Raw genomic sequence first — 14201 nt, forward strand, 5'->3', positions numbered from 1 at the left:
CTCGGGTAATAACAAAAAACATGTATGTATGCCTAAGGGGAAATTCACTTTCATACAGCTTAAAGGGGTGAGAAATTACACCGATATCAGTGGACAATTTGCACTAATGTAAATAAACATAGATGATGGAACATATTCCCTTTTGCTGACGTGATGAATCGCTAAGGGGACATAAATATTTACCATCTAAACCATGTGTGACCTCTCACCTCTCTGGATGTAGAAGTGTTCTTCCTAACCAGTCCCTCAACAGCTCTCTGACTGAGCTCCACCCTCACTGGGTCTTCAGAGGAGAGGAAGGCTGAGGAGGGATGGAAGGATGAATGGATCAGTCAGTCAATAAAGTGTAGAGCTGCTGTCTATGCTGTCTGACAAAATCACTATTTTAGTAGTTCATTAAAGTAAATAAGGCTTTATGACTGCTGAATACCAACTATCAATCACTTAGATCATGTATTTTCAGGTAGAGATACATCCTTGGGACGTCCATAGCCCATTGAAGTTGACATTTAAAATGGTTAAGGTAGGGGTTAAGGTTAGGGTTTAGGGTAGGGATGTCCCAAGGATCCCAGAAAGCATTGACCATCGTGCATTCTTCTGTCTCTTTTACATAGCAGGTGTAAAATAAACACAGACAAGACAAGTAGGCACGCAGTGCATTATGGTCATTGTAGTTTAAAAATAGCATCTAATTATGTAGGGTGACCATACGTCCTCTTTTTCCCGGACATGTCCTCTTTTTGGACCTAAAAAAATGCGTCCGGCCGGGATTTCTAAATCGCCCAAAATGTCCGGGATTCGGCTTTTGCTTCCTACAGTCGCCATTCATTGTGTGCGTTTTGGGGGTTTTGCATTGCTTTGACCGCTTTCAAGCGCTCGTACTAAGACCGAAACAATTGTTAACGCTGTGACAGCACCACATTCTGTCGACATAGCTCAGAAAGCACTAGAAGACATACCTTACTGTGGTGTTTCTACTGATGGGAGCAATCACGGTGCTGTGAAAATATTCCCTCTGCTTATTCAGTATTTTGATTGGAAGAATGGTGGCGTGCAAAGTAAATTAGTCGAAGTTAAAAACACTCCAAATGAGACAGCTGATACGATCGCGCAATACATCAAAGAAACACTGGAAAATAATGGGATTTTTTCCAAATATATTGCATTTACAGTAGGGTGACCATACGTCCGCTTTTTCCCGGACATGTCCTCTTTTTGGAAAACTAAAATTTGGTCACCCTAAATTATGCCAATCTGCATGTGGGGTTGTTAGAGAAGAATGTGATTGTCAGCCCTAACAATCCATTCTAGCAGCTCATCAGGCTCTGAAAAAGTCTTCATTGATGACGTGTTCCGTCTATTCCAGGGGACAGCAGAGGAACTTCATCGATTCCACTCCTTCATCAATACAAGCAGTAAACATCTGAAATTCACCCTCACCTTTGATGCGCATGAAACAAGTTACCCGATGGTTGGACAATACTTTTCTCGTTAATCATCTTAAATACTTAAACTGGAAATCAACCAATCCTCCATTGTTAACGCAGTGGAAAGGTCAAATGCTTTATTATCTACACATGTAAAGTGAGTGAGACGGAGAGAAATAAAATGGTTAGGTTATGGTAAAGTTTATAAAAGATCAAATAAAATATTTTTCCCAAAAATTGTTTTAAGTCCCAATGCAAAGTTACACCTCACTGTTCTATTTTTGGAGTTATTACATAAAACCAATAAGAATTCAGAAGAATGCCAAAGGCAGGTGTGATGTAATATGGAAGACCGGTCTATTCCCTGTGATGTAAACAACAACAGAAATAACTTCAAATGTAGAACTTCAAATTAAACCAATCGTTTGCACTCATGACTTGAGTGATTAAAGTAAACCAACGTTTTGGAAATACATAACGCCATCTAATCAAAGAATGTTAGCTATATGCAGTTATCTTAGCCAGCCAGCTAACATTAGCTAGTTGGCCAACCAGCTATTAGCCTAACCAGCGCAGCCAATCAGCACGGCTATGGTCAGCGAGCTGGAGCTATTAGCCTAACCAGCGCAGCCAATCAGCACGGCTATGGTCAGCGAGCTGGAGCTATTAGCCTAACCAGCGCAGCCAATCAGCACGGCTATGGTCAGCGAGCTGGAGCTATTAGCCTAACCAGCGCAGCCAATCAGCACGGCTATGGTCAGCGAGCTGGAGCCCAACTAATGGAGACCAGTTAGAACCCAACTAACAAAACCCAACTAAAACATGACTGCAGATCAGAAGAGACATACAGAATGATGGCAGGGAAAATCACAGCATTTAGAACAGACACATTTTATACGTAGCAGCACAGCCTTTATGTCATTATTATAGATGACATCCCACACCGTAGCAGCATAGCCTTTATGTCATTATTATAGATGGTATCCCACACCGTAGCAGCATAGCCTTTATGTCATTATTATAGATGGTATCCCACACCGTAGCAGCATAGCCTTTATGTCATTATTATAGATGGTATCCCACACCGTAGCAGCATAGCCTTTATGTCATTATTATAGATGGTATCCCACACCGTAGCAGCATAGCCTTTATGTCATTATTATAGATGACATCCCACACCGTAGCAGCATAGCCTTTATGTCATTATTATAGATGGTATCCCACACCGTAGCAGCATAGCCTTTATGTCATTATTATAGATGGTATCCCACACCGTAGCAGCATAGCCTTTATGTCATTATTATAGATGACATCCCACACCGTAGCAGCATAGCCTTTATGTCATTATTATAGATGATGTCCCACACCGTAGCAGCATAGCCTTTATGTCATTATTATAGATGATGTCCCACACCGTAGCAGCATAGCCTTTATGTCATTATTATAGATGACGTCCCACACCGTAGCAGCATAGCCTTTATGTCATTATTATAGATGACATCCCACACCGTAGCCTTTATGTCATTATTATAGATGACATCCCACACCGTAGCAGCATAGCCTTTATGTCATTATTATAGATGGTATCCCACACCGTAGCAGCATAGCCTTTATGTCATTATTATAGATGGTATCCCACACCGTAGCAGCATAGCCTTTATGTCATTATTATAGATGGTATCCCACACCGTAGCAGCATAGCCTTTATGTCATTATTATAGATGGTATCCCACACCGTAGCAGCATAGCCTTTATGTCATTATTATAGATGACATCCCACACCGTAGCAGCATAGCCTTTATGTCATTATTATAGATGGTATCCCACACCGTAGCAGCATAGCCTTTATGTCATTATTATAGATGACATCCCACACCGTAGCAGCATAGCCTTTATGTCATTATTATAGATGACATCCCACACCGTAGCAGCACAGCCTTTATGTCATTATTATAGATGACACACCGTAGCAGCATAGCCTTTATGTCATTATTATAGATGACATCCCACACCGTAGCAGCATAGCCTTTATGTCATTATTATAGATGGTATCCCACACCGTAGCAGCATAGCCTTTATGTCATTATTATAGATGACATCCCACACCGTAGCAGCATAGCCTTTATGTCATTATTATAGATGACATCCCACACCGTAGCAGCATAGCCTTTATGTCATTATTATAGATGACATCCCACACCGTAGCAGCATAGCCTTTATGTCATTATTATAGATGACATCCCACACCGTAGCAGCATAGCCTTTATGTCATTATTATAGATGGTATCCCACACCGTAGCAGCATAGCCTTTATGTCATTGTTATAGATGACATCCCACACCGTAGCAGCACAGCCTTTATGTCATTATTATAGATGACATCCCACACCGTAGCAGCATAGCCTTTATGTCATTATTATAGATGGTATCCCACACCGTAGCAGCATAGCCTTTATGTCATTATTATAGATGGTATCCCACACCGTAGCAGCATAGCCTTTATGTCATTATTATAGATGACATCCCACACCGTAGCAGCATAGCCTTTATGTCATTATTATAGATGGTATCCCACACCGTAGCAGCATAGCCTTTATGTCATTATTACACAGGAAGGAGCAATGGATGGATAGTTCATTTATTTCCAAAGCTGCAATGATGGGATACACACAGTGTGGATGAATGATCAGTAGTGACGGGATATAAATAGCACTCCCATAGCAATTCTCCATAAAACTGCCCTATAGTATACTAACAAAAAACAATCAAGATGTCTGTCAAAGTTATTGTGATCATATAGTGGATTTAACAATTCCTACTAATTTCTAATTTACTATAATAAAATAAATACATAGTTTCCATGTGTAATCTCATATTCACAACATCAGAATAAACTGTCATCCATTTTAGTATCAAAATATATCAAATTAACCTGAAATATTACTCAATGTCCCCCTCTGGTGGTGAAGAAGTATAATCCACCTAAACTAACAGAACCGGGCTGATAAACTGGCTGGTGTTCATGAGTTTATAAAACACATACTTTATACATGTCATAAATTACCTGCATTGATGAGACACACAGTGTGGATGAATGATCAGTAGTCGACAGGATATAAATAGCACTCCTAAAGAAGATGCAGTGAGGATGAATGATCAGGATATAAATAGCACTCCTAAAGAAGATGCAGTGTGGATGATTGATCAGGATATAAATAGCACTCCTAAAGAAGATGCAGTGTGGATGAATGATCAGGATATAAATAGCACTCCTAAAGAAGATGCAGTGTGGATGAATGATCAGGATATAAATAGCACTCCTAAAGAAGATGCAGTGTGGATGAATGATCAGAATATAAATAGCACTCCTAAAGAAGATGCAGTGTGGATGAATGATCAGGATATAAATAGCACTCCTAAAGAAGATGCAGTGTGGATGAATGATCAGTAGTCGACAGGATATAAATAGCACTCCTAAAGAAGATGCAGTGTAGATGAATGATCAGGATATAAATAGCACTCCTAAAGAAGATGCAGTGTGGATGAATGATCAGTAGCGACAGGTTATAAATAGCACTCCTAAAGAAGATGCAGTGTGGATGAATGATCAGGATATAAATAGCACTCCTAAAGAAGATGCAGTGTGGATGAATGATCAGGATATAAATAGCTCTCCTAAAGAAGATGCAGTGTGGATGAATGATCAGGATATAAATAGCTCTCCTAAAGAAGATGCAGTGTGGATGAATGATCAGGATATAAATAGCACTCCTAAAGAAGATGCAGTGTGGATGAATGATCAGGATATAAATAGCACTCCTAAAGAAGATGCAGTGTGGATGAATGATCAGGATATAAATAGCATTCCTAAAGAAGATGCAGTGTGGATGAATGATCAGGATATAAATAGCACTCCTAAAGAAGATGCAGTGTGGATGAATGATCAGTAGTGACAGGATATAAATAGCATTCTGAATATGATGCATTTTCCAGTTTGCTACCAACTTGAAAGAGGGAACTTCAGCATAAAACCCACATGGAAAACTGAGATTCGGCAAATAACATATAAAGAGAGGCCAAACCAACAACAGAAGTTACTAAAACATAAATTGCTAATTTATGATGTAAAAGGTGGATTTTCTGATGTAATGTCAACTTTATACATTTCTATCCCAGGACCACCCAATTTTCAAATTCTCCATAAATCTGCTGTGGATTACCCAGAATCCCATACCTTTATCACTGAATGTAATGTAAACACACGAGCAGCAGTCTAAGGTCCTGCATCTCAGTGGTAGAGGCATCACTACAGACCCGGGATCAAAACTACAGACACGGGTCCGTTATTGTAAATAAGAATTTGTCCTTAGCTGGTTTGCCTTGTTAAATAAAGGTTAAATAAATGTTTTAAATGTAACTTCATTACACCGTTACACTGGCATACAAACCCGTTAGCATAGAGTTGATAATACATATGACGTTGGAAAATAGTGCATTGTGGGTAGTTTAGAAGATTTCCCTAAATAAGTTAATACTGTAACGACCCTGGGTTTATAAGCACGGATATTGACTCTGCCGTTCGAGCTTTTGCGGCACAGTTGATAGCGCGCTGGACTTCGGGCTTGAAGGTCGAGGGTTCGAGACCTGCTCCCTGCTGTTTCATTACAATACATTTGTAATAACGCAAAAAACATAACTGTTTGTCCTTATAGGGAACCAGATCGTGACTACAACTAGCTTACTAAGTCTTTAACCACACTGTGTTGTTACACTGGTGAGTAAAAAAATCTTCCTACAATCAAACTTGTCTGAAAATAAAATAGACATTTTACTCTACTGCGTTACCCACTCCAGTCAGCAGATGGCGGTCTGGGAATTTAAGGTAATGCTGTTGGTGTGACGTATAATCTAGTGGACGGAACGCTTCTTTCAACAGCAACAACAGTTATTCAGCCACCTCGGTAGCTTGCTAGACAAAATAGCCAAACCAATAAAGCTCTTTAGATGCTTTAGTGTATATTAGCCACTGTGTTTTAAACCCACTTCTGTCGTCTAGTTAGTTATCCGTTTTAATTTCATATTTACGGTGTTTTTGTTATTGATCAGCTAGCGGGCTGGTTAAGTTAGCATTAGCTTAGCTAACATCCCCGACCATGAGCTCACCAAGCTACTCTCCTCCTGCTAAAGAAGAGGTCTGCTGGACGGAGAAAGAGGGACTGTGGCTGAACGTTTTCGTGAAAGAGGAGAAGGAAGAGGAGGCTGTTTCAATACAAAAACAAGTAGAGGGTGAGGCTGTAACTGTGAAAGAAGAAGAGAAAGTAAATATTTAGGCTAATGAATATTTTAGGACCAGCGATGTCCCTTATTCCTACCCTTTAACTTTTTGTCTGACAAAATAAACATTTTACTCAACTGCGTTACCCACTCCAGTCAGCAGATGGCGGTCTGGGAATTTAACGCAATGCTGTTGGTGTGACGTATAATCTAGTGGACGGAACTCTTCTTTCAACAGCAGCAACAGTTAGTCGGACACCAAGGTAGCTTGCTAGACAAAATAGCCGAACCAATAAAGCTCTTTAGACGCGTTAGTGTATATTAGCCTCTGTGTTTTAAACCCACTTTTGTCGTCTAGTTAGTTATCAGATTTAATTTCATATTTACGGTGTTGTTGTTATTATTCAGCTAGCGGGCTGGTTAAGTTAGCATTAGCTTAGCTAGCTAACATTCCCAACCATGCGGTCACTGATCTACTCTCCTGCTAAAGAAGAGAACATCACAGTAAAACAAGAAGTAGAGGGTGAGGCCGTTACTGTGAAAGAAGAAAAAGACGCGTTCAGAGTGAAAGAGGAGGAGGATGTTACAGTAAAAGAAGAGGAGGATGCAGTTTATGGAGTGAAAGAGGAAGAGATGACTGTTACATCGATAGAGGAGGAAACTGGACATCTGGGCCCGGTTTCCCAAACGCATCTTAAGGCGTCCAATGGTTCTAACGGTGAACTTAGCCATAAGATGGTTTTGAGAAACCGTTCCCTGATTAACACTAGTAAGTACTGTCTTAAATACAGAGGCACAAACTCTGCAGTTGTTGAACTGATGTGTGGTGTTAAAGCGGAAATCTGCAATTGCTACACCTATATTGTGACTTTTAAATGATTTATTTATAGCCATTGATTCTTGAAGAATATAACACATGCCTCATGAACTTAGTTCAACTGTTGTACCCCATCAGAACCCCAAATAAGCTTTTTTTACTCCAATGTTTAGAAACAATGTAAACCAACATTGTATAGCCTCAACATGGTTAAAACTATAATGTTGACATCATGGATGGTCAGTCCTTGCATCCATAGTTCTGTCTATGAATTTGAAAGTAGTTACATTTCTCCAACCCCATCATCTTATTACCAAAACAGTGTTTGAACTGCAGATTGATGGGTTGTGTGGGTTTTTTAAACAGCAACAAAATGGCTGCCCAGAGACTTGGTTTGGTAAACAGCTGAGGAATGGGGGCTGGAGAAATGTAACCACTCTCAAATTCATAGAGAAAGCTATTGTAGCAACCGTAACCCAACACCCAGCGACCTCTTCAAGAAGTTCAGACATTTTGGTGTAACAGTTATAAGGTGTTGGCTTGACAGTTGCTGGACCCAGGTTTGAGGTCAGCTCAGGACTACCCCCTGAATTCACTACACTATATATACAAAGGCTGGACATCCATGAGGTCAAAATTATCGTTTTAACCAGATTGAGGCTATATAGTATATTCTAGAATTGCCAGTGAAGATTTCTTGTGGGGGTCAAATTGTTACAGCTGTTGATAAGTCATTGTATAATATTCAGCCAACTTTTTTTTCATGTCATTACATACCTAGATACATTCATGAATTGGTTTGAAACCTTTGTTTTAAAACCTTCTCAAAGTTGGTGCCTTGATGGATTTGTAGAAAACGGTTTGTCATAAAACACTATTTTTTTATTAATTAAATGTAACCTGCTCCAATATCCAATGATAGGCGTGGCGCGAATTACAAATTCCTCAAAAATACAAAAACTTCAATTTTTCAAACATATGACTATTTCACAGCATTTTAAAGACAAGACTCTCCTTTATCTAACCACACTGTCCGATTTCAAAAAGGCTTTACAGCGAAAGCAAAACATTAGATTATGTCAGCAGAGTACCAAGCCAGAAATAATCAGACACCCATTTTTCAAGCTAGCATATAATGTCACAAAAACCCAGAAGACAGCTAAATGCAGTACTAACCTTTGATGATCTTCATCAGATAACAACCCTAGGACATTATGTTATACAATACATGCATGTTTTGTTCAATTAAGTTCATATTTATATCAAAAACCAGCTTTTTACATTAGCATGTGACGTTCAGAACTAGCATACCCCCCGCAAACTTCCGGAGGAATTCGCTAACATTTTACTAAATTACTCACGATAAACGTTCACAAAAAGCATAACAATTATTTTAAGAATTATAGATACAGACCTCCTCTATGCACTCGATATGTCCGATTTTAAAATAAATCTAAATATTCCATTACCGTACTTCCAAGCATGTCAACCGCTGTTTAAAATCCATTTTTATGCAATTTTTCTGGTAAAAAAGCGATAATATTCCGACCGGGAATCTCCGTTTAGCTAAACAGAGGAAAGTAAACAAAGCTTTCGGTCGACGCGGGCACGAGCCTGAGTCTCACAGTACTGTAACCAGCCACTACCCAAACGCGCTACTTTGTTTCAGCCAGAGCCTGCAAAGCCACGATTCAGCTTTTTACCGCCTTCTGAGACCCTATGGCAGCCGTAGGAAGTGTCACGGGACAGCTAAGATCCTCACTCTTCAATAAACAGAGACAAGAAGAACGACACCTTGTCAGACAGGCCACTTCCTGAATGAAACCTTCTCAGATTTTTGCCTGCCAAATGAGTTCTGTTATACTCACAGACACCATTCAAACAGTTTTAGAAACTTTAGGGTGTTTTCTATCCATATGTATTAAGTATATGCATATTCTAGTTACTGGGTAGGAGTGGTAACCAGATTAAATCGGGTACGTTTTTTATCCAGCCGTGAAAATACTGCCCCCTAGCCATAACAGGTTAAAATAAATTTTGATGCCATTTTTCTCGTAAAAAAGCGATAATATTCCGACCGGGAAAGCGTGTTTAGGTTCAGAGACGAAAGAAAATAAAAACATGGGGTCGTCTCGTGCACGCGCCTAAGCCCATTGTCCTCTAATAGAGCACTTGCCAAAAGCGCTAAAGTTTTTCAGCCAGCGCCTGGAATTACATCATTCAGCTTTTTCCCGGGTTCTGAGAGCCTATGGGAGCCGTAGGAAGTGTCACGTTACAGCAAAGATCCTACATTTTCTTTAAACAGAGCCAAGAAGCTCAAGGAATGGTCAGACAGGCCACTTCCTGTACAGAATCTTCTCAGGTTTTGGCCTGCCAAATGAGTTCTGTTATACTCACAGTCACCATTCAAACAGTTTTAGAAACTTTGGAGTGTTTTCTATCCAAAGCTAATAATTATATGCATATTCTAGTTTCTGGGCAGTAGTAATAACCAGATTAAATCGGGTACGTTTTTTATCCGGCCGTGTAAATACTGCCCCCTACCCCCAACAGGTTAACAAACCTCCAAACGAGCTTCAATGCCATAGAACACTCGTTCCGTGGCCTCCAACTGCTCTTAAACGCTAGTAAAACTAATCGCTAATAACCGATCGCTGCCCGCACCCGCCCGTCCAGCATCACGACTCTGGATGGTTCTGACTTAGAATATGTGGACAACTACAAATACCTAGGTGTCTGGTTAGACTATAAACTCTCCTTCCAGACTCACTATAAGCATCTCCAATCCAAAGTTAAATCTAGAATTGGCTTCCTATTTTGCAACAAAGCCTCCTTCACTCACGCTGCCAAACATACCCTCGTAAAACTGACTATCCTACCGATCCTTGACTTTGGCGATGTCATTTTCAAAATAGCCTCCAACACTCTACGCAGCAAACTGGATGCAGTCTATCACAGTGCCATCCGTTTTGTCACCAAAGCCCCATATACCACCCACCACTGGGACCTGTATGCTCTCGTCGGCTGGCCCTCGCTACATATTCGTCGCCAAACCCACTGGCTCCAGGTCATCTATAAGTCTTTGCTAGGCCACCTTATCTCAGCTCACTGGTCACCATAGCAACACCCACCCATAGCACACGCTCCAGGAGGTATATCTCACTGGTCATCCCCAAAGCCAACACCTCCTTTGGCCGCATTTCCTTCCAGTTCTCTGCTGCCAGTGACTGGAACGAATTGCAAAAATCGCTGGAGTTGGAGACTTATATCTCCCTCACTAACTTTAAGCATCAGCTATCTGAGCAGTTTACCGATCGCTGCAGCTGTAAATTGCCCATCTGTAAATAGTCCATCCAACTGCCTACCTCATCCCCATGTTTTTATTTACGTTTTTTTGCTCTTTTGCACACCAGTATTTCTACTTGAACATCTATCACTCCAGTGTTAAATTGTAATTACTTCACTACTATGGCCTATTTATTGCCTTACCTCCGTACTCCATTTGCACACACTGTATGTAGATTTTTCTATTGTGTTATTGACTGTTCGTTTGTTTATCCCACGTGTAACTCTGTTGTTTGTGTCGCACTGCTTTGCTTTATCTTGGCCAGGTCGCAGTTGTAAATGAGAACTTGTTCTCAACTGGCCTACCTGGGTAAATAAAGGACTTGTTCTCAACTGGCCCACCTGGTTAAATAAAGGTGAAATAAAAAATGAAATCTTAACTTTTATTGACAACACCCAAATGGATACTTTTATTAACGTGGTTCTTCTATAATTACACATAATTCATAATACTGTAGCAAACATTATATTAAACAGGACATTCAAACAAGCCTTACAATTATAATCCAAAGTAGTGTGAAATGAACTCATAAGCAACCTGGAAATGGAGGTTACTCCCCTGAGTTTAACCCCATTCACATTCAGAATACATTGTGAAAAACTAAAATCTTTGCTCGCCATTTTTGCTCCAGGCAGATATAGTACATCCATAACAAGTGGTTTCCTCATTAGCTGGAGGAGTTTCTATAACCAAATTGCATGTGCATCGCACTCGTGCCGCAATTTTAGCAAACACAGAAAGGGGCCTATATTGGAGACCAAAAGTCGTCTGGCACACTGCTTAGAGTTTCAACAACATGAATAACGTATTTCTAGCCTACAATCATCTATGTTACTACTCATGTGAAAACAAGACAATATATGACTATTCTTGCTCATTTTAAGACAATTGTCAAATAATTTTTACATTCATTACAGACGTCAATTGTTGTCCAACATCATGGCTCCGCTGTTGGCATCACCTTTTACAGTGGATTACCGCTGTTGTGGGCCTTTAATCATCTGTCTGACTTTGTTGTTCACACAGGAGAGAGACTTGACTATCGTGGATCCTCTGGGGAGCCTCAACAACCTCATGATGCTGACGAGGCAGAGAAGAGTCTCTCCAGATCAGAACACCTCAAGAAACACCTGCAGAGATCCACAGGGAAGAGAACTCACTGCTGCTCTGACTGTGGGAAGAGATTCACCTCATCAGGCATTAAAATTCATCAGAGAATCCACACAGGAGAGAAACCTTATAGCTGTAGTCAATGTGGGAAGAGGTTTACTCAGTCAACCAGCCTGATATCACACCAGAGAATACACACAGGAGAGAAATCTTATAGCTGTGATCAATGTGGGAAGAGTTTTAGTCAGTCTCGCTATCTGACAGTGCACCAGAGAACACACACAGGAGAGAAATCTTATATCTGTGGTCAATGTGGGAAGAGTTTTACTACATCTGGCTCTCTGACTTCACACCAGAGAATACACACAGGAGAGAAACCATATAGCTGTCATCAATGTGGAAAAGGTTTTTGTCAATCTAGAGATCTGACAGTGCACCAGAGAACACACACAGGAGAGAAACCTTATAGCTGTGATCAATGTGGGAAGAGTTTTACTACATCTGGCTCTCTGACTTCACACCAGAGAATACACACAGGAGAGAAACCATATAGCTGTCATCAATGTGGAAAAGGTTTTTGTCAATCTAGAGATCTGACAGTGCACCAGAGAACACACACAGGAGAGAAACCTTATAGCTGTGATCAATGTGGGAAGAGTTTTACTACATCTGGCTCTCTGACTTCACACCAGAGAATACACACAGGAGAGAAACCATATAGCTGTCATCAATGTGGAAAAGGTTTTTGTCAATCTAGAGATCTGACAGTGCACCAGAGAACACACACAGGAGAGAAACCTTATAGCTGTGATCAATGTGGGAAGAGGTTTACTCAGTCAACCAGCCTGATATCACACCAGAAAATACACACAGGAGAGAAATCTTATAGCTGTGATCAATGTGGGAAGAGTTTTAGTCAGTCTCGCTATCTGACAGTGCACCAGAGAACACACACAGGAGAGAAACCTTACATCTGTGGTCAATGTGGAAAGAGGTTTACTACATCTGGCTCTCTGACTTCACACCAGAGAATACACACAGGAGAGAAACCTTATAGCTGTCATCAATGTGGAAAAGGTTTTTGTCAATCTAGAGATCTGACAGTGCACCAGAGAACACACACAGGAGAGAAACCTTATAGCTGTGATCAATGTGGGAAGAGTTTTACTACATCTGGCTCTCTGACTTTACACCAGAGAATACACACAGGAGAGAAACCTTATAGCTGTGGTCACTGTGGGAAGACTTTTAGTCAATCTAGCGCTCTGACTTTACACCAGAGAACACACACAGGAGAGAAACCTTATAGCTGTGATCAATGTGGGAAGAGTTTTACTACATCTGTCTCTCTGACTTTACACCAGAGAATACACACAGGAGAGAAACCTTACAGCTGTGGTCAATGTGGAAAAGGTTTTTGTCAATCTGGAGATCTGACAGTGCACCAGAGAACACACACAGGAGAGAAACCTTATAGCTGTAATCAATGTGGGAAAAGTTTTACTCAGCTATGCAACCTGATATCACACCAAAGAACACACACAGGAGAGAAACCTTATAGCTGTAATCAATGTGGGAAAAGTTTTACTCGGTCAAGCAGCCTGATATACCACCAGAGAACACAAACAGGAGAGAAACCTCATAGCTGTGCCCAGAGATAATCTGATAAAAGATCTCTGATCAAATATCAGAGAATACATACATGAAGGAGTTGTTTCATGATATAAATGAAATTAAATCTCACAATGTAGAATGTTTTAACATTGTAGAAGGAGTATTTTAATGATGTCACAATGTAGAATGTTTTACATTTACATTTTAGTCATTTAGCAGACGCTCTTATCCAGAGCGACTTACAGTAGTGAATGCATACATTTCATACATTTTTTTTTTTTTTTTTTTCTGTGCTGGCCCCCCGTGGGAATCAAACCCACAACCCTGGTGTTGCAAACACCATGCTCTACCAACTGAGCTACAGGGAAGGCTGTAGTAGGAGTAATTTAATGATGTCACAATGTAGAACCCTAAACGTTTGTCCCCTGTTCTATTGATTTCAACATGATATGGATATTAGCCTCAGGGGGAAAATCCAGGCTCTGAAATGGAAGAGTTACTATTTATGTGATTTAATAAAAAGTGACTAACACAAATAGAGTTGTGTTACACTTACCATGTTGGTGACCCACTTCAATCACAATGCAACACTTCAAAATGTAGCTAGCTGTTTT

General features: G+C 40.3%; 1 protein-coding gene across 1 annotated transcript; it reads left to right on the top strand.

Moving 5' to 3' along the window:
* Positions 1 to 1746: 1746 nt before the first annotated feature.
* On the top strand, positions 1747 to 13727 carry LOC145875862 (uncharacterized). Its single transcript, XM_082971665.1, has 2 exons — positions 1747 to 1759; positions 11890 to 13727. Exons 1-2 carry the CDS (start codon positions 1747 to 1749, stop codon positions 13632 to 13634), a joined length of 1758 nt encoding a protein of 585 aa, XP_082827791.1. The 3' UTR covers positions 13635 to 13727.
* Positions 13728 to 14201: the final 474 nt, after the last annotated feature.

This window comes from Salmo salar, unplaced genomic scaffold (genome assembly GCF_965601325.2).
Source record: "Salmo salar unplaced genomic scaffold, fSalSal1 ptg000377l, whole genome shotgun sequence".
NCBI lineage: Eukaryota > Metazoa > Chordata > Actinopteri > Salmoniformes > Salmonidae > Salmo > Salmo salar.